The sequence below is a fragment of the Hyla sarda genome, chromosome 4, assembly GCF_029499605.1.
Source record: "Hyla sarda isolate aHylSar1 chromosome 4, aHylSar1.hap1, whole genome shotgun sequence".
Lineage (NCBI taxonomy): Eukaryota > Metazoa > Chordata > Amphibia > Anura > Hylidae > Hyla > Hyla sarda.
Window position 1 is genome coordinate 237,069,322 of NC_079192.1, and position 27,959 is coordinate 237,097,280.

General features: G+C 43.9%; 1 protein-coding gene and 1 long non-coding RNA gene across 2 annotated transcripts in view; one reads left to right on the forward strand and one right to left on the reverse strand.

The window, feature by feature from the left end:
• LOC130369064 (uncharacterized) overlaps nt 1-27,959 on the reverse strand; it is a 70,286-nt gene that overhangs the window by 30,714 nt on the left and 11,613 nt on the right. The gene's annotated exons all lie outside the window — the stretch shown is intronic.
• POT1 (protection of telomeres 1) overlaps nt 17,148-27,959 on the forward strand; it is a 210,110-nt gene continuing 199,298 nt past the window's right edge. Inside the window, exon 1 of the mRNA XM_056573771.1 lies at nt 17,148-17,473. Within this exon, the coding sequence (XP_056429746.1) occupies nt 17,401-17,473 (73 nt within the window). The 5' untranslated portion in view covers nt 17,148-17,400. The remainder of the gene's footprint in view (nt 17,474-27,959) is intronic.

Below are 27,959 nucleotides of genomic sequence, written 5' to 3' on the forward strand. Positions count from 1 at the left end.
TGTCGGCGGGTTTAATTGTGAGGTCACAGTTATGGACCAGCTCCTTCAATGCTGTAAATTCTGACTTTGGGAGATTGCATTGTTTGATTCCAATTTCAGCTACATTAGATTTTAGCTGTTCAATATAATTTTTTACCAAAAGCATATATGTTTCTAAGGGGTGAGATACTGATGCGGGATTAAAAGAGGAACGATTGAACAAATCAAAGTTGCTCAAACATAACTCTCAACCCGCAGCAGGATCTACACCTCTATGGATGGGACATTTCTGTGAAACAAACCATATCTTCAATTTAAGATGTCTAAAAAAAAAAAAAAGCTTGAAAATCACATTCTATGGAAAACCAGTCAAGACAAACAATGAGGCAAAACGAGAGTCCCTTGGATAACAAAGACATTTGTGAATCAGTAAGTACAATAGATTAAATATTTACCACGGTGACAGATGAGTTCATGTTTTCTTTTTCTGTGGTCGTGCAAACTGTATCTTGCCTTGCTTCTGGCTTCATGTGACGTATCATGTGTCCTGGAAGCCACGTGATACCAGTATTTACGCATGCTCAGGTAGTTTGTATACAAGCCGGCTTCGCCATCTTTGATACACAGAGCGGGTGAGCAATTCCTTAAGTTTTAATATACTTGTTGTTACGCTGAGCGCTCTGGGTCCCTGCTCCTCCCCGGAGCGCTCGCGGCGTTCCTCTCTGTGCAGCGCTCCGGTCAGACCCGCTGACCGGGAGCGCTGCACTAGTGTCACCGGCGGGGATGCGATCCGCATAGCGGGACGCGCCGGCCCGCGGGTCGCATCCCAATCTCCTCACCTGCCCTGTCCTCTGTCTGCTCAGTCCCAGGGTAAGCGGCCCCGCTCTCTAGGGCGCGCGCACGCCGGCTCTGAGATTTAAAGGGCCAGTGCGCCATTGATTGGTGCCTGGCCCAATCAGTACCTGCACCTGTGCCTTGTGTATATAAACCCACTTCCCCTTCCTGTCCTCGCCGGATCTTGTTGCCTTGTGCCCTGTGAAAGCGTTTAGTGTGTTCCCAAAGCCTGTGTACCCAGACCTTCTGCTGTTGCCCCTGACTACGACTCTTGCTGCCTGCCCTGACCTTCTGCTACGTCCGACCTTGCTCTTGCCTTGTCCCTGTGTACCGCGCTGTCAGCTGGAGTTGAGTCGCTATCGGGTGGAACGACCTGGGGGTTACCTGCCGCTGCAAGTCCATCCCGCTTTGCGACGGGCTCTGGTGAAAACCAGTAACCCCTTAGACTCCGTTCCCCTGGTACGGCCCATGTCATCACCCCACTGACACAGAGGATCCACCACCAGTGTCCTCGCTGCATACCTATCCGGATCCTGACACTTGTTTCATTGTATATTTTATACATCTGGGATCGTTATTAGCAATTATCACGGAGCACTGTATTTCAGGCCATATTGTTTTTATTCATTCACAATATGACAACTATGTACTTTATCATGTACTGTGGTACTCATAATGCACTTTGATTTGTCACAGATGAATGCTTATGATGTTTTTTTATGCATTATTGTTTGTCTGTAATTGATTGCACTGGGTATAAAAACCCCCTTGGTTTGATGTATCACCATGCTTGAAAAAAGCTCCATTGAGGAGCTGAAACGTCGCTATTGTGTTGGACATGAAGGAATAAATCCACTGTTTTTTGCATTTTTTGAGTGCTGCGCCATTTTTCATATATATATATATATATATATATATATATATATATATATATATACACACATATATACATATACATATACATATATAGACACACTGTATATCGCACATTTTTTTCAAAGCTTCAAAGTGTTGTTCTGAAGTCATTTATTGGTTTTTGCTTGTGTGCTAAAAAAAAGGTATTCAAAAGTTTTTTTTGCTTATGTGAGCCAAATTTATCAACTCCCTGTGATAGTATGATAAATGTGTCATACATAGGTAAAACTAAAGAAAAAAAATGCCTACAGAACAATGATAAATGTCCCCGATAGCCACTGACTGGATGACACGCAGGATCAATCAGTTTAGAAACCTGCAGTGAACAGGGAGGGATGCATGGCCATGGAGGTATGCCACTGCTCCTCACTTACATCTTACATTCCAAGAAACACACAGAAAAATAGACGACACACCTAATAAACCGTTGCACGCCACTGTGGAAGATACAAAGTATACATATAAAAGGCTGCAGCAGCACTCTTGGTCAAAAAATGTAGGCTCTTTGATCAAAACGTGTCCCTCACTTCAAATGGGACCCTAACACGCTCACTCTACTCACCTCAGCTGGGTTTAAATCCTCTGACTGGGTGACATGCAGGATCCACTATCAATTCAATCCCTTAATGACACAGGGCATATGGGTACGCCCTGGCTCCGTGGCACTTAAAGGGGTACTCCGCTGCCCTACTTTGGAAGCTCTGCTCCCCAACGTCCGGAAGTTTCTTGTTCCGAACGCTGCGTGAGGGCTTCCGTGATCACGCCCGCCCCCCTCAACGAAAGTCTATGGGAAGGGGGCGCGATGGCGTGGGTTCTAGTTTTGCAACAGCTGGAGGCACGCTGGTTGCGAAACACTTAGTTAAGTAACAAACTCTCAGTGTTGCGCAACCAGTGTGCCTCCAGCTGTTGAATAACTACAACTCCCAGCAATTATGGTCTGTCAGTGCATGCTGGGAGTTGTAGTTTTGCAACAGCTGGAGCTTTGCACCCCTCTCTCACACAGGCAGGTTTACAGCGAGTTTTCTGAGATGTGGCAAATTTTCAGCCACAGCTCAAACTCCCAGCGAGAAACTCACTGTAAACCTCCGCCTGTGTGAATGTACCCTAAAAACACTACACTACACTACACAAAATAAAAAGTAAAACACTACAAACCTATTCCCCTACAGAGTCCCCTCACCGCCCCCCCCCCCCCCCACGCCAATAAAAGAAAAATAAAGTCTTGTACGCCACTGCTTCCAAAACGGAGCCTCCAGCTGTTGTAAAACAACTCCCAGTATTGCCGGACAGCCACTGACTGTCAAGGCATGCTAGGAGTCTTGCAGCAGATAGAAACATCCTGCCGTAGGGTATTTTGGTGGCAGATACAAATCCCCAAACTAGGCCTCAAATGCGCATGGTGCTCTCTCGCTTATGAGCCCTGTCGTATTTCAAGTTAATAGTTTAGGCCCACATATGGGGTATTAACGTTGGGGGTCTTTTTTTGCTTTTACCTCTTATGAAAAAGAAAAGTTGGGGTCTACACCAGCATGTTAGTGTCAATTATTTTTATTTTTTTTAAACTAACATGCTGGTGTTGCCCCACACTTTTAATTTTCAAAAGCGGTAAAAAGGAACAAAGACCCCAAAAATTTGTAACGCAATTTCTCCCGAGTACGGTGATACCCCATATGTGGGTGTAAAGTGATCTGCGGGCGCACAAAATGGCTCAGAAGTGAGAGCGCACCATGTACATTTGAGGCCTAAATTGGTGATTTTCACAGGGTGGCAGATTTTACAGCGGTTCTGACATAAACTTAAAACAATAAATACCCACATTTGACCCCATTTTGGAAACTACATCCCTCACAGAATGTAACAAGGGGTATAGTATTTGATGAATTTTGGTTAAAGTTGGATGTGAAAATGAAAATAAAAATTTTTTTTTACTAAAATGCTGGTGTTACCCTAAATTTTTCATGTTCACAAGGGAGAATGGGAAAAAAGCCCCCCAAAATTTGTAACCCCATTTCTTTTGAGTAAGAACTAGAGATGAGCGAATTCAAGCTGACGAACCCGAATTAGTCATGAATTTAATGAAATATTCGATTTGCAACTAATGCGAATATCGCCGCGATTCTAAATCACTTTATTAAACTGCATTTTACAGCATTCCAGGCTAAAGGAGACCTAAAATGGCGGATCCACATGTCACTACATGGGGCAGGGGATTATGGGAGGGTGGGAAGGGAGGTAGGCGGGATGACCCTGAGTCACATGATTGATACAGCCTATCAGCATCCATTCACCCCTGTGATGTCACTGCACTATGTAATCCCAGTCCATTTTACGGAGGCTCATTTCATCCATGCATTCAGAGAGTGAGGACGGAACCTGCGAGTGTGTGTATGTAGTGTACCACAGACACGCTGAACTTAATAGCACAGTGTTTCATCTGCTAGCCAGCCAGTGCCATTCAGCTCGGTGTTGTAGCGAGACTGCAGCGCGCCTGTGTGACATTGGAAAGTATTTTTTATAACCTTTAACTTATAGTCACTAGTGTTGAGCGGCATAGGCCATATTCGAATTCGCGAATATTCGCGAATATATGGACGAATATTCGTCATATATTCGCGAATATTCGCATATTCGTTATATCCTCGTTTTATTTTCGCGTATGCAAAAATACGCGCATGCGAAAATTAGCATATGTGGAAATTCGCATATGCGAAAATTAGCATATGCTAATTTTCGTATATGCGAATTTTCGCACGCCAGTCTCACACAGTAGTATTACAGCCTTCTTTACACCACACAAGCTGGAAGCAGAGAGGGATGATCACTGTGATGTGTACTGTGAAGAAAAAAAAAAAAAAAAAAAAAAAAAAAAAAAAAAAACGAATATTCGTAATTACGAATATATAGCGCTATATTCGCGAAATTCGCGAATTCGCGAATATGCGATATTCGCGAATAATATTCGAATTGCGAATATTCGCGAGCAACACTAATAGTCACTGAATTCAGCCTTTTATCAGAGAGGGGAAGATTGCATATCGTTGCCTTATACATGAAAACAAGCTGCCTCCAGCCTCTTGAACCTTAGTATGAAAGGCACGAGGGATTTTCAGCGCAATTTTGCATATTTTTACCCACAAGAAAGAATCTGCTGGTTCATAGTAGTGTTTAGATGGTATATATACTTGCATATATATTTGTTGTGCACAAATACGTATTTTCAGCAGACTGTAGTGCATATTTCTGCTCTCATACGCGCATACCACATATGTACATTGAAGTAGTGTACAATTTTGGAGCTGTAAATCTGTAACAAGTGTACATACTTGGAAAGTCCACGCCAAAGTAATCACTGGCAGTTGTTTTACGAAAATACGTTTTCCAAGTGTATAATTATTTTTTTGCTCTCTCATATGTGCATACCACATACCTACAGTAGTGAATTTTTTTGTTTCTTTTAATCCGTAACAAGCCCACATACAGTGAAAGGCCAGGGAAAAGAAATCACTGGCAGTTTTTTTTTTTAGTTTTTTTTTTTAGGAAATTACGTTTTCCAAGTCTACTGTAGCGAATTTTTTTGCCCTAATACGTGCATATCACATACCTCCATCAAAGCAATGCACTAATTTGTACCTGTTAGGGTAAGTTCACACTACAGAGTGTGAACGGAATCTCCACTTGCTGAATTCAGCGAGCGGAGATTCAGACAGGCAGCCGGCGGCAGCAGGACCGCGCGGCACTGCGCCATCACCATTGATGGCTATGCAGTGTTCGTGGACTTCCGCGCAAAGAATGAACAACATGTTCTTTCTTTGCGCTGAAATTCCGCAGTGTGAACGGGTCTCGCGGAGACCCATTCACACTAATGTTAAGTTCACACGGGGAATTCCGTAGTGTGAACATACCCTTAATCTGTCAGGGGCCTACCTACAGTGAAAGGCCTGGGAAAAGTAATCACTGGCTGCTGTTAGAAAATTAAGTTTTCCAAGTGTACTTTAGCACATTTTTTGGCCCTCATACGTGCATATCACATACCACCATCAAAGCAGTGCACTAATTTGTACCTGTTAATCTGTCAAGGGCCTACCTACAGTGAAGGGCCTCGGAAAAGTAATCACTGGCTGTTGTTTTACGAAAATTTAGTTTTCCAAGTGTACTTTAGCGCATTTTTTGGCCCACATACCTGCATACCAAATAACTACACCTAAGAAGTGTGCTTTTTTGTACCTGTTAATCCGTAACAAGCCCACATACAGTGAAAGGCCAGGGAAAAGAAATCACTGGCAGTTTTTTTTTTTGGGAAATTGCGTTTTCCAAGTCTACTGTAGCGCATTTTTTTTGCCCTCATATGTGCATAACACATACCTACAAATAAGTAGTGTGATTTTTTTTGTATCTGTTAATCTGTAACAAGCTTACATAGAGTGAAAGGCCAGGGAATAGTAATCACCATCTGGTGTTATAGGAAAATACGTTTTCCAATTGTATGGTGGCACATTTTATAGCCATCATACGTGCACAGCACACAAAACTTCATCCAAGTAGTGTGCTTTTTTTTTTCCCTGTTAATCTGAAACAAGCCTACATACAGTGAAAGGCCAGGGAATAGTAATCACCGGCTGGTGTGTTGCGAACATACGTTTTCCAAGTGTACTATAGAGTCTTTGTTTGTTGGCCTCATACGTGCATACCACATACCTACAAATAAGTAGTGCGCTTTTTTGTACCTGTTAATCTAAAACAAACCTACATACAGTGAAAGGGCAGGGAATAGTAATCACCGGCTGGTGTTTAACGAAAATATGTTTTCCAAGTGTACTATAGAGCCTCTTTTTTCTGTCAAATGTGCATACCACATAGCTATATCTAAGAAGTGTACTTTTTTTTAACCTGTTAATCTGCAACAAGCCCACATACAGTGAAGCGTATTTTACTCCCCTTGTATACGCACTAAGTATGTAAGGCAGAGAAGTGCCAGGACGTGCTAAGAGTCACAGCGAGAGGCCTGAGCTCCCAGTATCAGCTACCGGTTGTGTCTCTACCAAAAACCCATCTGTCGTCGTTGATTGATTGGCGCGGTCATCCACTTCATCACAAGTAACATCTGATACCCCCAGTCAACAGTCGGTGGGTTACTCAGACACAACCCTCAGTTGGCATGGCCCGGGAGCAGTCCCTGTCCCCAAATTGCCTCTGCCCTATGCTGTTCCCTCCCCTAAAGAAGTATCTCACGCAGTGGGTTTAGCTCCACTATTCAGTGAGGAAGATGTACAAGATGACAGTCAGCAGCTACTGCCCAGCCAAGAAGCGGAGGAGACATATGCCGCTTCCTACCCTAGGCGTGCAATTATTGATGAGGAGAGTGACGTGGGAGGTGGTATGAGATGAGGACATCAGTGACGTGCAGACAGAACTCGATGATGATGAAGCCGATCGCACTTGGGAGCTGGGTGCAGAGGGGGCTTCATCATCAGCAGCAGAAGAGGGTTGCAGGTTGCCCGTGAGGCAGCAGATGAGCCAGCAAGGTGGTAGCATGGTTGGCAGTCAGCAAAGTGGCAGAAGTGGAAATTCAGGAGCCAAACGTGCCCGGGGTAGGTCACCTGCTTCGCGGCAGCCTACCATCCTGGGAGGTAGTGGAACAGGGGTTCCTGGAGACGGCGGCAGTAGCAGTCAATTATTGCGCACTGTTGGTGGTAAAATCATATACTCGGCGGCATCCGGAGGAAGTTAACACAGCCACATGCAAGATATGTCGGCAGAAGGTGAAGCGTGGACAGGGTAGCAATGTTGGCACCACGGCCCTGCGTCAACATATGATGTGGCACCATAAAGCGGCCTGGGACAACCGTGGCTCAGATGTGGTGGTCCAGCCTGCCTAATCACCCAGTGGCACACCACTCCCTCTTTCAGCCAGCCAAGTGTCCAACACCTCAGGCGAAGGGAGTTGTGTGTCATACCCTCCTTCTGTCGCTCCAGATGCTTCTGCTCCTCCTACTTGTAGTCAGCCATTCCGCCAACAATCCATAGGCGAAGCCATGTCCAAGAAAGAACAGTATGCACCCACTCATCCAATGGCGCAGAAGCTGAATGTCCTCCTTTCCAAGTTGCTGGTGCTGCAGTCCCTCCCATTTCAAGTGGTGGACTCTGCACCTTTCAAAAAATTGATGGCTTGTGCCGAGCCGAGGTGGAGAGTCCCAAGCCTTCATTTCTTTGCGAAAAAGGCAGTACCAGCCCTGCATAAGTTTGTACAAGAGAAGGTGTGCCAGTCCTTGAGCCTGTCAGTGCGTTTAAAAGTGCACGACAGCGCCGACGTGTGGAGCTGTAACTACGGGCAGGGACAATACATGTCTTTCACGGCCCACTGGGTAAATGTGGTTCCTGCACAGCCACAACAGCAACTTGGACAGGTCACACCGCTTCCTCCTCCATGCTTTCGCTCTCAGGCAGTTGGTCCTGTGACAGTGCGCGACTCCGCCTCCTCATCCTCCACCATGTCCTTGGCCTCCACTGCCCGTACAAATCTCAGTGGCCCATCATCGTACCATGTGTGTAGGGCACTGAGGTGTCACGCTGTTCTTCACATGGTTTGCCTTTTTCACCAAATTAGTAGGTTTAAAATCCCGCTTTTTTGAAGACCTATAACTTTTTAATTTTTCCGTATAAGCGGCGGTATTAGGGCAAATTTTTTGCGCCGTGATCTGTACTTTTTATTGATACCATATTTGCTTATATAAAACTTTTAATACATTTTTTATTAATTTTTTGGGGAATATAATGTTATAAAAAAGCTATTTTGGACTTTTTTTTTTTTTTTACGTTCATGCCTTATCATCCGATCATTCATTTTAGTGACCGCGATGCTGCAGATGCCGTGATCTGTATTGATCACTGAATCTGTGGGGTTAATGGCGGACATCTGCGCGATCGCGGATGTCCGCCATTACCGGCGGGTCCCTGGCTGCTATCAGCAGCCGGGACCTGCCGTGCATGACCCGAGCATTGCTCCGATGCTCGCGGTTATGTATAGGACGAAAATGTACGTCCTGGTGCGTTAAGTACCAGCTCACCAGGATGTACATTTACGTCCGGCGTCGTTAAGGGGTTAATGCTTAAAGGAAAACTGTCAGCTTTCTTTCCCCACACTAACCAGCGGTTCTGGCTGGTAGTGCGGGGGACGCTGATCATTTTAAGGCTAAGTTTCTACTTGTTTTTTTGTCCTGCGTTTTTTTTGTCCTGCGTTTTTTTTGGTTTTAAAAAAAACACAAGAAAAAAAATGCCTGAAAAAACACCAGTGCAATTTCCTGCGTCTGGCGTTTTTTCAGAAATTTTTTGTGGCGTTTTTTCATTTGCGTGGAAATTGCATTTTTAGCCCCTTTGGCGTTTTTTTTTTTGGTACCTAAAATTTGTTGGGTACTGCAAAAAAAAACAAAAAAAAATGCAGTAGTGATGAAAAATAAAAAACTTATTTAATGAAATTTATATTTTTTTATAACGAAATTTTTATAAATTTTTAATAAAGTGTATGTGTTTCATTTTTTCTCTCTCTTTTTTTGACATTTTTTAGGTAGTACTTCTACTCCCAGCATGGAACACACTGTTCCATGATGGGAGAAGTAGTACCTGTACTAATAGACATATTGCCCGATGCGATAGTTCATAATATAGCAGTGATGCGGAGCGGCTCTATACAGCGCTCGTATCTGTGCTCTGTACTCCGGCCAGTAATGTGAATAGAACATCACTTATTGATATTTTCCACCCAGAGTGGGGATTGGCCGGATGGTTGCAGCCAATCACAGCTCTCAGAGGGAAATATGAATGAGTGATGTTCTATTCACATCACTGGCCGGAGTATAGTGCAGAGATGTGAGTGCTGTATAGAGCCGCTCCGCATCTCTGCAATAGAAAGGACGATCACAGCGGATGTCAGGAGTGATACCCGCTGTGATCTTTCCTTAACTGCAGGTACTACTATTCCCATCATGGAGCACACTCTGTTCCATGTTGGGAGCTATAAATAAAATAACAAGCTTTATTAAACATAGATAATAATAAAATAAAAAACATAAATATTGAGAATCAGCAATAGCCAGAAAAAAATGTGTAATGATCTAATAAAGACTATTCTCTTAAAGGTTTGCCATTACTAGTTAAACATATACTGCAGAACAGCACTGCAACATAAGGCACACATAGAAAGGGCAAACAAAAAATAAATGATAATAAGAGAAGAGAGAGAAAACGTGTACAGGTGATCTATTGGTGCACTGTGGGAGCCTGAGAAACCTAGAGAAAAAGGTTTGTTGATATGAGACCTGAAAAAATTAACAAGTACATCCACAGCAACATCACTGCACTAGGAAAATACACCAGCCCTCGGAAGGGAAAAGAGGATAAACACGCTGCCACAGTGCATCCAGAGTCACCACGTTATACTCACATCAGAAATCACACACAACCCCTACGTCGTTTCGCTACCCGCTTCGTCAGGGAGTATCTCCCTGAATACTTCCTGACGAAGCGGGTAGCGAAACGGCGTAGGGGTTGTGTGTGATTTCTGATGTGAGTATAACGTGGTGACTCTGGATGCACTGTGGCAGCGTGTTTATCCTCTTTTCCCTTCCGAGGGCTGGTGTATTTTCCTAGTGCAGTGATGTTGCTGTGGATGTACTTGTTAATTTTTTCAGGTCTCATATCAACACACCTTTTTCTCTAGGTTTCTCAGGCTCCCACAGTGCACCAATAGATCACCTGTACATGTTTTCTCTCTCTTCTCTTATTATCATTTATTTTTTGTTTGCCCTTTCTATGTGTGCCTTATGTCGCAGTGCTGTTCTGCAGTATATGTTTAACTAGTAATGGCAAACCTTTAAGAGAATAGTCTTTATAAGATCATTACACATTTTTTCTGGCTATTGCTGATTCTCAATATTTATGTTTTTTATTTTATTATTATCTATGTTTAATAAAGCTTGTTATTTTATTTATATTTTCACGTCTGGTGCATTTATTTGATAGGAGGTATACTAAAGTGTTTTGCACCAAACGCAATTTACTTTTCGAGTTGAAAAGCAACTTTGGTCACATATCTTTGGTTACCATGTTGGGAGCTGTAGTACCTGCAGTTAAGGAAAGATCCCAGGTGATGTCACTCCTGACACCCTCTGTGATCCTCCTGTATAATGTATAGATGTGGCTGGCCGCTCTTCTATGGTCCCCTGCACTGACGTATATATACACATTCATATTTCCCATAGAGAGTTGTGATTGGCTGGAACCATCTGGCCAATCACAGCTCTCTGAGGGAAATATGAATAGGTGTAGATATACGGCAGTGCAGGGGACCATAAAAGAGCGTCCGGCAGCATCTATAAATTATACAGAAGGATCGCAACAGACCTGGGTGATCTATCAATTAGTCCGGGTACTACTACTCCCATCATGGAACAGTGTGTGTTCCCTACTGGGAGTAGTAGTACCACCGAAAAAATAAAGAATAAAAAGTGAAAAACACACACACACTAAATTTTTAGTATTGTTGGCTATATTTTTAGTGCCCTGCCCGCCCACATTAATTGATCCCTGTTTAAAAATGTATAAAAATGTTATAAAAAAGATAAATTTCGTTAAATACTATTTTTTCCATAAAAAAGAAAAATTTTGTTAGATACAATTTTTTCCATAACTACTGTATCTTTTTTATTATAATTTTTTTAATGATCCCCTAAGAAATTTTATTAAAAAAGGTATCTCCATCACTTTTTTGGATCACTAAAGTCCAAAAGAGAATAAAAACCGCCTGAAAAAACACCAAAGATAAAACCCACATGGCGTTTTTCTTGGCTTTTTTTTTACTCGCATAGACTTCTATGGGAGAAGAAAGCTTTCAGGGAAAAAAAACGCCAGTAGCTCAACATGCTGCGGTTTTGCAAGACAGCCAAGGAGCTGAAAAAAGCCAAAAAAAAAGAGTGAAAAAACGCCAAAAGGATTAAAAAAAAAAAACGACAAACTGAAAAACGCCAAATGGAATTTTTTTTTTGCGATTTCGCATTGATTTACAGCCAACATCTGGCTGCAGTGTTTTTTGGCCGAAAAAACGCCATGTGGCAGAATTGGTGTTTTTCTTGACGTTTTTCCCCCCAAAAAAACAAGTAGAAACCTTGCCTAATGCTTACCGTGCCCGGATCCGCCGTGCCGTTCAGTCTTAATCTTTTATTTTCGGTATATTCAAATGAGGTGCTAACTGGCACTCTGATGTCCGTGCCAGGCCGTAGCGCCACCCAGCTCATCAATATTCCTTCTCTCTCTCTCTCTTCATTACAGAGCGGGGAGAAGAGGGAGAGACGGAGGGGAGGAATATTGATGAGCTGGGCGGCACTGCGGCCCAGTACTGATGTGAGAGTGCCAGCTAGCACCTCATTTGAATATACCAAATATAGAAGATTATGGCTGAAAGGTGCGGCGTATATGGGCACGGTAATGATCAAACTGATCAGCATCCCCCGTACTACCAGCCAGTACCGCTGGTTAGTGCAGGAAGAGAAAGCTGACAGTTTTCCTTTAAAGTGACAGTGGTCAGAAGTGCAAAAAATGCTCTGGTTCTTAAATGGGCACTGTCTACAAAATTATTATTATTTTTTTATATGTTGTAGTACTTATGTACTACAACATATCTCTAATATAATTTCATTTTTTTTATTTTTATTTTTTTTATTAAAATGATTTATTTTACATTTGAAAACCGGCCACTAGGTGTCTCCCTCCTAGTGGCTGGCTGCAGCCTGGCGTGACGTCACGCTTGAATTCGGACCGATGCCAGCTGGGCAATCAGTCCTAATACATTCAGCCTGCGCCCGCTCCCTGCCTGTCAATCAGACCGGCGGGAGTGAGCGATATGAAAGCTGGGGCTTGCGTGCATTGGCTCCCTGGCCTTGTGCGCCGGCTCTGCCCCACGATATATACACGTGGCAGCACGCACTGAATCTCAGTGCTGCGCTGCCTGTCCTGTACATGGGAGAGCGGGTTGCGCTTTGGCTGTGGTCTTATAGGGGTGGGGACGGTGTTGCGCTGTGACCGTAACCAAGATAGATTGTTTTCAACACAGGGTGCCACCAGTTGTTTCAGCACTACAACTCCCAGCATACCCTGACAGCCAATAGATGTCAGGGTAAGCTGGGAGTTGTAGGGGTGACACAACTGGAGGTACACTGTTTAGGAAAACAATCATGTCCTGTATAGATGAGCTAAGGGCGGAAGTGTCAGCGCCAGCAGGCATCAGTGACGTCACGCCTGCTGGGGAAGTCTGCCTGGTAAGTGACCACACTACCAGGCAGAAAAAAAGGCATTTTAATATAGTAAAAAAAAAAATGTAAAGGCAGGTGGTTAAGTGGTAGCTGGGCAATGGGCAGGTACAGAAAAAAAAATATAGGATGGTGGGAGCTACTCTTTAAGGTGAAAATGGGCTTGGTCCTTAACCCTTTAAGGACCCAGCCATTTTACACCTTAGGACCCGGCCATTTTTTGCACATCTGACCACTGTCACTTTAAACATTAAAAACTCTGGAATGCTTTTAGTTATCATTCTAATTCCAAGATTGTTTTTCCTGACATATTCTACTTTAACATAGTGGTAAAATTTTGTGGTAACTTGCATCCTTTCTTGGTGAGAAATCCCCAAATTTGATGAAAAATTTGAAAATTTTGCATTTTTCTAACTTTGAAGCTCTCTGCTTGTAAGGAAAATGGATATTCCAAATATTTTTTTTTATTTACATATACAATATGTCCACTTTATGTTTGCATCATAAAATTGACGTGTTTTTACTTTTGGAAGACATCAGAGGGCTTCAAAGTTCAGCAGCAATTTTCCAATTTTTCACAAAATCTCCAAACTCACTATTTTTCAGGGACCAGTTCAGGTTTGAAGTGGATTTGAAGGGTCTTTATCTTAGAAATAACCCACAAATGACCCCATTATAAAAACTGCACCCCCCAAAGTATTCAAAATGACGTTCAGTCAGCGTTTTAACCCTTTAGGTATTTCATAGGAATAGCAGCAAAGTGAAGGAGAAAATTCGCAATCTTCATTTTTTACACTCGCATTTTCTTGTAGACCCAATTTTTACATTTTTACAAGGGGTAAAAGGAGAAAATGTATACTTATATTTGTAGCCCACTTTCTCTCGAGTAAGCACATACCTCATATGTCTATGTAAAGTGTTCGGCGGGCGCAGTAGAGGGCTCAGAAGCGAGAAGGGGATTTTGGAGAGTATGTTTTTTCTGAAATGGTTTTTGGGGGGCATGTTGCATTTAGGAAGCCCCTATGGTGCCAGAGCAGCAAAAAAAAAAAAAAAAACACATGGCATACCATTTTGGAAACTAGACCCCTTGAGGAACGTAACAAGGAATAAAGTGAGCCTTAATATCCCACAGGTGTTTCACGACTTTTGCATATGTAAAAAAAGAATTAATAAAAAATTTCACTAAAATGTGTTTCTCCCAAAAATTTCACATTTTTGCAAGGGTTAATAGCAGAAAATACCCCCCAAAATTTGTAACCCCATCTCTTCTGAGTATGGAGGTAGCCCAAAAGTTGACCTGAAGTGCACTACGGGCGAACTACAATGCTCAGAAGAGAAGGAGTCATATTTGGCTTTTTGAGAGCCAATTTTGCTCAGGAGCATGTCGCATTTAGGAAGCCCCTATGGTGCCAGGACAGCAAAAAAAACACATGGCATATCATTTTGGAAACTAGACCACTTGAGGAACGTAACAAGGGGTACAGTGAGCATTTCCCCCCCACTGGTGTGTCAGATCTTTGGAACAGTGGGCTGTACGAAATTTTTAATTTGCACAGCCCACTGTTCCAAAGATCTGTGCAGACACCACTGGGGTGTAAATTTTCACTGCACCCCTCATTACATTCTGTGAGGGGTGTAGTTTCCGAAATGGGGTCACATGGTTTATTTTTTTATTTTTTTGCGTTTGTCAAAACCGCTGTAACAATCAGCCACCCCTGTGCAAATCACCTCAAATATACATGTGCACTCTCCCTTCTGGGCCTTGTTGTGCGCCCCCAGAGCACTTTGCGCCCACATATGGGGTATCTCCGTAGTCGGGAGAAATTGCATTACAAATATTGGGGGTCTTTTTTTCCCTTTTACCTCTAGTCAAAATAAAAAGTATAGGGCAACACCAGCATGTTCGTGTAAATATTTTTTTATTTTTTTTACACTAACATGCTGGTGTAAGACCCCAACTTCACCTTTTCATAAGGGGTGCAAGGAGAAAAAGTTCCCCAAAATTTGTGAGGCAATTTCTCCCGAGTACGGCGATACCCCATATGTGGCCCTAAACTGTTGCCTTGAAATACGACAGGGCTCCGAAGTGAGAGAGCGCCATGCACATTTGAGGCCTGAATTAGGGATTTGCATAGGGATTGACATAGGGGTATTCTACGCCAGTGATTCCCAAACAGGGTGGCTCCAGCTGTTGCAAAACTCCCAGCATGCTTGGACAGTCAACGGCTGTCCGGCAATACTGGGAGTAGTTGTTTTGCAACAGCTGGAGGCTCCATTTTGGAAACAGTGGCGTACCAGATGTTTTTAATTTTTATTGGGGGGGGGGGGGGGGCTGTGTAGGGGTATGTGTATATGTAGTGTTTTTTACTTTTTATTTTGTGTTAGTGTAGTGTTTTTAGGGTACAGTCACACGGGCGGGGGATTACAGCGAGTTTCTCGCTGCGAGTTTGAGCTGCCGCGCAAAATTTGCTGCATCGCAAACTTGCAGCCTGATACTCACTGTAAGCCCCCTGCCCATGTGAATGTACCCTGTACATTCACGGGGACCTCCAGCTGTTGCAAAACTACCTATCAGTCTATCAGTGCATGCTGGTAGTTATAGTTATAGTTTTGCAGCAGCTGGGGGCACACGGGTTGGGAAACACTGAGTTAGGGAACAGACAGTGTTTCCCAACCAGTGTGCCTCCAGTTGTTGCCAAACCACTACTCCCAAACATTCTCAGGCATGCTGGAAGAAGTAGTTTGGCAACATCTTTAGAGCCAGATGTTGCCGAACTACAACTCCCAGCATGCTTGGAGTTGTAGTTTTGCAACATCTGGAGGACTACAGTTTGCAGACCACTAATACAGTGGTTCCCAATCTGTGCCCTTACAGATGTTGCAAAACTACAACTCCCAGTATGCCAAAACTGTCCAGGCATGCTGGGAGTTGTAGTTCTGCAACATCTGAAGGGCCAGATGTTACAGAACTACAACTTCCAGCATGCCTGGACAGTAAGGGCATGCTGAGGATGTGTAGTTTTGCAACATCTGGAAGGGCACAGTGGTCTCCAAACTGTGGACCTCCAGATGTTGCAAAACTGCAACTCCCAGCATGCCCAGACGCCAAGGGCTGTCTGGGCATGCTGGGAGTTGTAGTGTAAGGGGACCAGATGGAGCAGTCCAGATCGCTTTACGACGGTCTGGACTGCTGCAAAGGTCCCGCGACGCCGCCGAAGATCCACTCACCTGTCGCCACCGCCGCCGTGTTCGCCACCGGGATCCGGGTCTTCAGGGATGAGGTAAGTACCGGGGCCGGGCCCCAGCACTCCCCCGTCGCGTCCTCCGGTCTTCCTCCCATTCTCTCCGGACTTCCAGGGGCCGGGCAGGGCGGGAGGAAGTAACCGCCCCCTCACCCTGCGATTTGTCGGTTAGCTAACCGAGGAATCGCAGGGGATAGCAGGAGGTGGCAGGCTTACCACCTCGCTCCTATACTTCAGCATGGTCCTGGCTGTCTGTGACAACCGGGATCATGCAAAATTACCGGGCGGTCGGGTCCCAGAGACCTGATCAGCCTGGTAACATCACAGATCGCAGGGGCGATTTCCCTCGCGATTTGCGACGATCGCCGACATGGGGTCCGACATGGCCCCCCTCGGTGTTTGCCCTGGATGCCTGCTGAAGCATTTCAGCAGGCATCCGCTTCCAATCTCTGCCCGGCGCGCGGCAGGGACCAGAAAACGCCATGACGTACTCATACGTCATGGGTCCTTAAAGCCCAGGGTGCGGAGACGTACGCATACGTCATGTGTCCTTAAGGGGTTAAGCACACAGCTAAAACAACAGTGGCTTAGGGAAAACTCTGTGAATGTCCTTGAATGGCCCAAACAGAGCCCTGACTTGAACCCAATCAAACATCTCTGGAGAGATCTGAAGATGACTATCCATCTACGTTACCCATCCAACCTGACAGAGCTTGAAAGAATCTAGAAAGAAAAATAGTAGAAAATCCTTAAAGGAGAAGTCCCATGTAGAAAAAGTAATGTGTTTTAAATGCAGAAGCAAAAGTTATATCACTTTGTAAATCACTGACTTTACCCATCTTGTATATAAAACCTGTTTTTCTAGCTTCTTTGTTCAGAGAGGAAGTTCAGCAGCTCCCTGTTCTGATGACTTGCGACCCCCCATTGAGCTGCATTATGCTGGGGGCCGTGATGTCACAATTTCCCATAGTTCTGCAGCTTAGCCAGCTCTGTGCACGGCAAGGGAACCTCCCATGTGCAGCTTCAGCCAATCATAGAAGCCCCAGTGAGCTGAGCTCACGTGTCTTCATCTCCTCGGCAGGGAAGCATCTGACAGCCAGCTCAGTGTTTATAAGAGCAAGAACGATGTCCCAATGTCCCGAGAAGAAGCAGAGGGGGAGGGGGAGATCCCTGCTCTCCCCTGCACTGATTACAATCTGACAGCAGGTCAGTCTGAAAGAACAATGTCCTGAGAATAGAAGCAGGGGGAGGGGAAACACTGAGCCTGCTGTTAGGAAAGTGATCAGTGTCTAGGTCAGTGTATCCCAACCAGGGTGCCTTCAGCTGTTGCAAAACTAAAACTCCCAGGCATGCTGGGAGTTGTAGTTTCACAACAGCTGGAGGCACCCTGGTTAGGAAGCACTGGTCTAGGCTGGGCTACTTCTGTGATGAACTGAAAGGCATTATGGGAGACAGGAAGTCAGGGACCTCCATGACCAGGAAGTACCGATCTTTCAGAGGGGATTGCAGGAGAAGGGAGAGGGTGAGATACATGAAGAGCAGATTGTCAGAATGGTGAGCTGATGCACTTTCACATGATAGAAAAAAAAAATTGTGACTTGGTCCATGATACTTCTTCTTTAAATCCAGGTGCGCAAACTTTGTAGCATCCAACCCAGGAAGACTGGAGGCAGTAATCACTGCCAAAGGTTCTTCAACTAAGTACTGCGTATTTTAGTTTTTCCAAATAATCAAATAATTTTCATTGTGTGTATAAAGTTTTCACTTTGCCATAATGGGGGTACAGAGTGTAGGTTGATGGTGAAAAACTTAACCCCTTAAGGACCAGGGGTTTTTCTGTTTTTGCACTTTCGTTTTTTGCTCCTTGCCTTTAAAAAATCATAACTCTTTCAATTTTGCACCTACATTCCATATGATTGCTTATTTTTTGCGCCACCAATTCTACTTTGTAATAACGTCAGTCATTTTACCCAAAAATCTACGGTGAAACGGAAAAAAAAAATCATTGTGCGACAAAATTGAAAAAAAAACAAACGCCGTTTTGTAAATTTTGGGGGCTTCCGTTTCTACGTAGTACATTTTTCGGTAAAAATGACACCTTATCTTTATTCTGTAGGTCCATACGATTAAAATGATACCCTACTTATATAGGTTTGATATTGTCGTACTTCTGGAAAAAATCATAACTACATGCAGGAAAATGTATACGTTTAAAATTGTCATCTTCTGACCCCTATGGGCGTATGGGGCGGTATGAGGGCTCATTCTTTGTGCCGTGATCTGAAGTTTTTAGCGGTACCATTTTTGCATTGATAGGACTTATTGACCAAAAATGCACTATTTTGGACTTTGGAATTTTTTTGCAATACGCCATTGACTGTGCGGTTTAATTAACGATATATTTTTATAATTCGGACATTTCCGCACACTGTGATACCATATATGTTTATTTTTATATTTCACTGTTTTTTTTTTTTTTTTTATGGGAAAAGGGGGGTGATTCAAACTTTTAATAGGGGAGGGGTTAAATGATCTTTATTCACTTTTTTTCACTTTTTTTTTGCAGTGTTATAGCTCCCATAGGGACCTATAACACTGCACGCACTGATCCTTCACATTGATCACTGGTTTCTCATAGGAAACCAGTGATCGATGATTCTGCCGCTTGACTGCTCATGCCTGGATCTCAGGCACTGAGCAGTCATTCGGCGATCGGACAGCGAGGAGGCAGGTAGGGACTCTCCGGCTGTCCTGCAAGCTGTTCGGGATGCCGCAATTTCGCCGCGGCTATCCCGAACAGCCCACTGAGCTAACCGGCAGTTTTTACTTTCACTTTTAGCCACGTGGCTCAGCTAAAAGGTTAATAGCGCACGGCACCGCGATCAGTGCCGCACGCTATTAGCGGCCAGGTCCCGGCTTCACAATGATGCCGGGCCCGCCGTGATATGATGCGGGGTCACCGTGGGACCCCGCATTATATCACGGGAGCGGGACCAAGGACGTACTCATACGTCCTTGGTCCTTAAGGGGTTAAAGTGTACCTCAGGATTAGAGATGAGCGAACTTACAGTAAATTTGATTCATCACGAACTTCTCAGCTCGGCGGTTGCTGACTTTTCCTGCATAAATTAGTCCAGCTTTCCGGTGCTTCGGTGGGCTGGAATAGGTGGATACAGTCCTAGGAAAGAGTCTCCTAGGACTGTATCCACCTTTTCCAGCCAACGGGAGCACCTGAAACCTGAACTAATTTATGCAGGAAAAGTCATCAACTGCCCAGCCGGGAAGTTCATGACGAATTGAATTTACTGTAAGATCGCTCATCTCTACTCAGGATGATTGATAAGCCACGAGTCTGCACAGATCCCTGCTTGTCCTGCCCTCACTTTCTGTTATTGGACTCCTCACAGACAATAGCTGCAAGGACAGCATTTTTTTCACCCAAAAATATACACATTTTTTTTATCAATGTATATTACAAATATACATATAATGGCATTATATACATTATATCAAAAGTTTTTGTTGGCGACGGGTACACTTTAATTATACCCAAAATGGAAGGAAAAAAAATGTGAAAGGGTCTCCTAAGTTTTTTCAAATGCATTATATGTCCTAAGATAGACTATGTTAATGCTCTTACTAATAATGTGGGCTTACTATGTATGTGGGCTGTTTTCCTAAGCACTTTGGACTGTTGCTTAGATACAGATGCAAAATTGATGGATGGGCTGTAGAACGAGGTAAGGGTGAAACAAAACAAAGCTTTTATTTTTTTTTTCTTCCCTGTATGACATTATTTTAAGAACTCAAAGGCTGATCACTTTTTGCATTAATATTCTAGAGAACAAAAAACAAAATGATAAAAGCTGCACTGTTGATTTTTATGGTGCAGTGCTCGTCATATTTTGAAGGATTTACGCCATTTAAAACAACTTTTGACATGTTGACTAGACAAGTTTTGATCACACAGGGTCTCACTCCTTGTGCTAAGTTATTCATATAATTGTTTAAACAGTGAGGAATATTTAAAATAAATAAAAATAGGAAAATAAGGAAAGCCAAAATTTCATATCAATGTTAAGGCCTTTGGGTGCCATAGTGTTCAGGTTAAAAATCCACTGACTTTCTGCCCTAGACCCTTTGGTAAATAAAATCACCCCTCACCAATGTAGTATTTTTTCCACTGCAAAGAAGGGTGATCCCCTAAAGTTAGCATTGTCCATCTCTGTATAGTGAAAGGAAAGTGGGTGACTATCATATTTACGAATAATAATATAAATAAGCTCGCCAGTTCTTTTGGGGAGGCATCTTTTTGTTCGACCTACATATAGTTTTTTGCATGAGCATCTAAAGCAATATATTACACCTTTGGTTTTACATGTAATATGTAATTTGATTTGAGTATAAAATAATAGATACTCTTTCTCTATATCCCTTACTAGAAGCTGAGAATCACTGATTTCACAAGGTTTGCATTACTTACATGCATAGAAGCCAGGCAGTAAAATATATTACTATTTACTACCAATTACTATTAATGGTAACTTTGTGGGAAGTTGCTTCCCTTGAAAAATATCTTGAGTGGGACACTGTACTGAAGGGTCCTGTGGTTCATTATTGGGTGATTTGGGTGCTTCGACTACCCTAGAGGAATGGGATGGGTTACTCGATGAATTCTCCAGACATGCTGTTTTATTTATAACTAGCGGAGTACCCGGCATTGCCCGGTTTTTCCTTCCTAATCCTTGTTGTGGAGGAAAAACAGAGGAAGATTTTGACTTCATATCCAGTCCTCATATCCCGTCCTTATATCCCGACCTCCTATCCGACCTCCTATGCCGTCCTCATATCCTGACCTCGTATCCCGTCCCGTAATATGTGTACCAGGTATTGAAATATCTACAGCCATACGGAAGTTATGTGGGAACATACATTTCCCATTGATTTGCATGGGACTTTAAACAAAAACCCCGACCCTCACAAATGGGGGTAGATAAAGGGGTACTCCTTTTTTTTTTTTTTTTTAAATCAACTGGTGCCAGAAAGTTAAACAGATTTGTAAATTACTTCTATTAAAAAATCTTAATCCTTCCTGTACTTATTAGCTACTGAACACTACAGTGGAAATTCTTTTCCGTTTGAAACACAGAGCTGTCTGCTGACATCACGAGCACAGTGCTCTCTGCTGACATCTCTGTCCATTTTAGGAACTGTCCAGAGTAAAAGGAAATCCCCATAGCAAACATATGCTGTTCTGGACAGTTCCTAAAATTGACAGAGATGTCAGCAGAGAGTACTGTGCTCATGATGTCAGCAGACAGCTCTGTGTTTCAAAAAGAAAAGAATTTCCGCTGTAGTATTCAGCAGCTAATAAGTACAGGAAGGATTAAGATCTTTTAATAGAAGTAATTTACAAATCTGTTTAAAACTTTCTTGCACCAGTTGATTTAAAAAAACAAGTTTTTCACCAGAGTACCCCTTTAAGGGTTAAATTATCTATATTATCCTATATTTTAAGTGGACATATAAGTAACATGTGACCAAGTTTTATCGAAATATCTCCAGCCGTTTGGAAGTTATGCAATAACATATTTCCCATAGACTTGTATGGGACCTTAAACAAAAACCCCGACCCTGGCAAATGGGGGCGAGTAAGGGTTAAATTACCTATCCTATGTTTGTTGTTGACATATAAGTAACATGTGTGCCAAGTTTCATGTTAATATCTTTAGCTGTTTGGACGTGATGCTGGAACATACACACAAACATACACATTGAGTTTTTTATATATATATATATATATATATATATATATATATATATATAGAAAAACGCAAGATGAACTTATTAAAAACTAAAACACTCATGATCTTGTTAATCCCTTAAAGGGTAGCTCCCACCATCATGTTTTTTTTTTCTGTCCCTGCCTATTGCCCTTCTATCCCTAACACCCTCCCTGCCTTTATTTTATTTTTTTACTATTTTAAAAATGGCATTTAGTCTGCCTGGTAGTGTACTCACTACCAGGCAGACTTCCCCAGAAGGCACCACGTCACTGATGCCTGCTGGGGGGGCCAACTTCCGCCCTTAGTTCTCCTAACAGGGTGCCTCCAGCTGTTTCACCACTACAACTCCCAGCATGCCCTGACATCTATTGGCTGTCAGGGCATGCTGGGAGTTGTAGTGGTAAAACAACTGGAGGCACCCAGGACAGGAGCTTCATGGGGGAAGGAGTGAGCCGGGAGCCGATGCGGGAGGGATGGGTGCGGGGGGAGCCTCTTCCTGCCGCTCGGTGAGTAACACCCAAACACCCGCACCCCCCCCCCCGTACCTTGCAGCAGCAGCCCCCCCCGCAGCAGCCCCACGCCCCCCGTACCTTGCAGCAGCCCCCCCCCCCCCCGCACCTTGCAGCAGGGCCGTCGGCAAGTGCGGGGAGCCGATGCGCAGCCCTGGATGTTACTGTGCCTGCGCAAAATTTCGACTGATGCCCTGCCGGAATCAGTCGGAATTTTGCAGTGACGTCACTCCGCACTGCATTCGGCCACTAGGAGGGCGACCCCTAGTGGCCGAATTTCAAATTGCTTTTAAAATGTTTTAAAAGCATTTTTTTAAATAAAAGTATATTACAGATATGTTGTAGTACTTAAGTACTACAACATATCAAAAATAATTTTTCATGACAGTGCCCAATTTAACAATTTAACGTTTTTGCATTTTCATTTTTTCTTCCTTGCCTTTAAAAAATCATAACCCTTTCAATTTTACACCTAAAAATCGGTATTATGGCTTATTTTTTGCGCCACCAATTCTACTTTACAGTGACAGTCATTTTAATGAAAAATCCACGGCGAAACGGAAAAAAATTCATTGTGCGACAAACTTGAAGAAAAAATGCCATTTTGAAACTTTTGGGGGATTCCGTTTCTATGCAGTAAATTTTTCGGTAAAAGTGACACCTTATCTTTATTCTGTGGGTCCATACAGTTAAAATGATACCCTACTTGTATACCCTACTTGTTTGATTGTGCATTACTTCAGAAAAAAATCATAAATACATGCAGGAAAATTTATACGTTTAAAATTGTCATTTTATGAGCCCTATAACTTTTTTATTTTTCTGCATTCAGGGGGCTATGAGGGCTCATTTTTTGCGCCGTGATCTTAAGTTTTTAGCGGTAAAATTTTTGTTCTGATCAGACTTTTTGATCACTTTTTATTCTTTTTTTTGTGGTATAAAAAGTGATCAAAAATGCGCTATTTTGGACTTTGGAATTGTTTTTGCACGTACCCCATTAAACGTGCGGTGTAAATAGCGGTATATTTTTATAATTCGGACATTTCCGCACGCGGTGATACCACATATGTTTATTTTTATTTACATTGTTTTATTTTGTTACCAGGAAATGCCGGGTGATTAAAACTTTTAATTCAGAAGGGAATACCTGAAAGGATTAACTTTTTTTTTTACAAGCTAATAGGTGCTATAGAGACCTATCAGCTTGCAATGGCTGATTTCATTCACAGACTGCTGCCTTGCCGTTGCATGGCAACAATCAGTGAAATTGGTGATTGATTGGTCCAGCCTGTAACTCAGGCTGGGAGTAATCAATCGGAGCCCGGACGCCACCAGAGAAGGTAAGAGACCTTCTTCACTCCGGGTAGCTGATCAGGGCCTCGCGATTTTATGGCGATGACCCCGATCAGCCCGACTGAGCAGCCGGGAAGCATTTAGTTTCACTTTTGATGCGGCGCTCAGCTTTGAGCACCACATCGGAAGGGTTAATAGCGCGTGGCCGAACGATCGCGGACGCGCGCTATTAGACGCGGGTCCCGGCTGTAAATAGGCGCCGGGACCATCCCTATATGATGTGGGGTCCCGCCGGGACCTCGCGTAATAGACAGGGACCGGACTTAGGACGTACTCCTACGTCCTAAGTCCTTAAGGGGTTAAGGACCCAGCCATTTTACACCTTAGGACACCTTAGGACTCTTTAATGTTTTTAGTTATCATTCTGATTCCAAAACAGTTTTTTCGTGACATATTCTACTTTAACATAGTGGTAAAATTTTGCCGTAACTTGCATCCTTTCTTGGTGAAAAATCCCAAAATTTGATGAAAAATATGAAAATTTAGCATTTTTCTAACTTTGAAGCTCTCTGCTTGTAAGGAAAATGGATATTCCAAATAAAAAATTTTTTATTCACATTTCCAATATGTCTACTTTATGTTGGCATCATAAAATTTACGTGTTTTTACTTTTGGAAGACACCAGAGGGCTTCAAAGTTCAGCAGCAATTTTCCAATTTTTCACAACATTTTCAAACTCACTATTTTTCAGGGACCAGTTCAGGTTTGAAGGGTCTTCATATTAGAAATACCCGACAAATGACCCCATTATAAAAATTGCACCCCCCAAAGTATTCAAAATGACATTCAGTCAGCATTTTAACCCTTTAGGTGTTTCACAGGAATAGCAGCAAAGTGAAGGAGAAAATTCACAATCTTCATTTTTTACACTCGCATGTTCTTGTAGACCCAATTTTTACATTTTTACAAGGGGTAAAAGGAGAAAATGTATACCGTATTTATCGGCATATAACACGCACGTTTTAGGCTAAAATTTTTAGCCTAAAGTCTATGTGCGTGTTATACGCCGATAAGCCGCTGCAGTTCAATGATTTAAAGCGGACGCTTTAAATCAATGAACTGCAGCGGCTTTGCAGGTGGAGAGACAGCCAGCGCTGCCGGCTTCTCTGCCCCTGCCTGCCCTGGGGTCTAGAGCCCTGCTGCCGGCCCTTCTCTCCCCCTGGCTATCGGCGCCACTGCCCGTTCTCTCCCCCTGACTATCTGTGCCGGCGCCCCATTGCCGGCGCAGATAGCCAGGGGGAGAGAAGCGGCGCCGGCAATGGGGCAGCAGCGCCGACAGACAGGGGGAGAGAAGGGGCAGCGGCACACATTGCCGGCGCTGCTGCCCCGTTGCCTCCCCCCATCCCCGGTTGCATAATTACCTGTTGCCGGGGTCGGGTCCGCACTGCTTCAGGCCTCCGGTGTGCAGTGCATAGCAACGACGCAGGGGACGCACACCGGAGGCCTGAAGCAGCGCGGACCCGACCCCGGCAACAGGTAATTATGCAACCGGGGATGGGGGGAGGCAACGGGGCAGCAGCGCCGGCAATGGTTGCCGCTGCCCCTTCTCTCCCACTGGCTGTCGGCGCCGCTTCTCTCCCCCTGGCTATCGGCGCCGGCAATGGGGCGCCGGCACAGATAGTCAGGGGGAGAGAACGGGCAGCGGCGCAGATAGCCAGCGGGAGAGAAGCGGTGGCAGCAGGGCTCTAGACCCCAGGAAAGGCAGGGGGAGAGAAGCGGGCAGCGATGGCCCCTCTCCCCCTGCCTTTCCTGGGGGTGTATCGGGGCATACACGTGCACACACACGCACCCTCATTTTACCATGGATATTTGGGTAAAAAACTTTTTTTACCCAAATATCCTTGGTAAAATGAGGGTGCGTGTTATAGGCCGGTGCGTGTTATACTCCAATAAATACGGTACTTATATTTGTAGCCCAATTTCTCTCGAGTAAGCACATATCTCATATGTCCATGTAAAGTGTTCGGCGAGCGCAGTAGAGGGCTCAGAAGCGACAAGGCGATTTTGGAGAGTATGTTTTTTCTGAAATGGTTTTTGGGGGGCATGTTGCATTTAGGAAGCCCCTATGGTGCCAGAACAGCAAAAAAAAAAAAAAAAAAAAAAACACATGCCATACAATTTTGGAAACTAGACCCCTTGAGGAACGCAACAAGGAATAAAATGAGCCTTAATACCCCACAGGGGTTTCACGACTTTTGCATATGTTAAAAAAAAAAAAAATTGTTCACTAAAATGTGTGTTTCCCCCCCAAATTTCACATTTTTGCAAGGGTTAATAGCAGAAAAGACCCCCCAAAATTTATAACCCCATCTCTTCTGAGTATGGAGGTACCCCATAAGTTGACCTGAAGCGCACTGCGGGCGAACTACAATGCTCAGAAGAGAAGGAGTCATATTTGGCTTTTTGAGAGCAAATTTTGTTCGGGGGGGGGGGGGGGGGGGGAGCATGACACATTTAGGAAGCCCCTATGGTGCCAGGACAACAAAAAACCTCCACATGGCATACCATTTTGGAAACTAGACCCCTTGAGGAATGTAACAAGGCGTAAAGTAAGCCTTAATACCCCACAGGGGTTTCACGACTTTTGCATATGTAAAAAAAAAAAAAATTCACAAAAATGTGTTTCCCCCCAAATTTTACATTTTTACAAGGGTTAATAGCAGAAAAGACCCCCCACAATTTGTAAATACATTTCTTTGGAGTAAGGACATACCTTATTTTTTGATGATTTTGGCTTGGCGGGTGCACAGCAGGTCTTGCTTGAGTGGGAGCACAGTCAGGGACCTTGAGCTTGATATGGAGCCAGGATGTGGGACCCCCCCCTCAAGGAGCGTTAATTGGGCAAGCACTGAGCCCTAAAATAGGGGAACACTATGGGGGACAACGGGCCATAACTGGGGTAGACAGGTGGGGTACAGAGGCCCGTAATATGGGGTACAGTGGGCCAGAAAATTATAAAACATAATAAAATAGGATATGTTCCCAGAATGATGACCCAGAGCATAGCCAAAACTAAAAAAAATACGCTCACCCCAAACCCTATGCCCTGAGTCATCATTCTGGGAATGTGATGTGTGTGGCCGTCCCTAACCTGTTGCCTCAAATGTGCACCCGCTCAGGTGGAGAGAGAGTGCTGCGCATTTGAGGCAACATAAAAAAGTCCCCGATGATAGTGACACAGTGATCTATGACCCATTTTTGAAAAAACACCCCCAGAGGTCTTACCAGGTTTTTTTTTTTTTCTGTTTTTTTTTGGGCAATTTAGTGATTTATGGGGGTTAAAATTTGGAATGTACTCTGGACTTGCTTGGTACATTGGTCAAGTTATGGAAAATTAAACTGAAAAGGGAAAATTTAGGGCTCCATGGAAGTGTGATACTCCCTGAAGCAGCCTATGCAGAGGCCCGGATTATCTGGGAAAGTGTCACAATGATATGTGGTGTCCTTCCGAATCCCCTTCCTGAAACACACTCTGCATCTTTTCTGGGATCGCCCCTTCTTTCTACTGTGGGGGACCTCACCTGGAAAGTGTTGGCCTGGGACGATCCTGGCGCCTATAACTCCAGACCTTTGGGAAGTCCGGCCTGATCTTTCCCGGTCAGCAAAGATCAGGAACCTTAGGACTTCTTCTTGGTACTGCAGGAATGTCCCTGTGTTGCCAGCGTACTGGGATAGTACAAAAGCGTTGTACATGGCAACCTGTACCAAGTAGACCGCAACTTTTTTGTACCATGCCCGTGTTTTCCGCATGGCATTATATGGTTTAAGGACTTGATCTGAGAGATCAACTCCCCCCATATACCGATTGTAGTCCAGAATACAATCGGGCTTGAGGACCGGTCCCACGGTACCTCGCACAGGGACAGGGGTGCTGCCGTTCCCATGAATAGTGGTGAGTATAATGACATCCCTCTTATCCTTATACTTCACCAACAACAGGTTATCATGGGTCAGGGCACAGGACTCCCCCTTGGGGATCCACGTAACCCTTATCCAGCAATGGGTGCACAAGGTCCCAAACGAGTTTCCCGCTAATACCCAGAG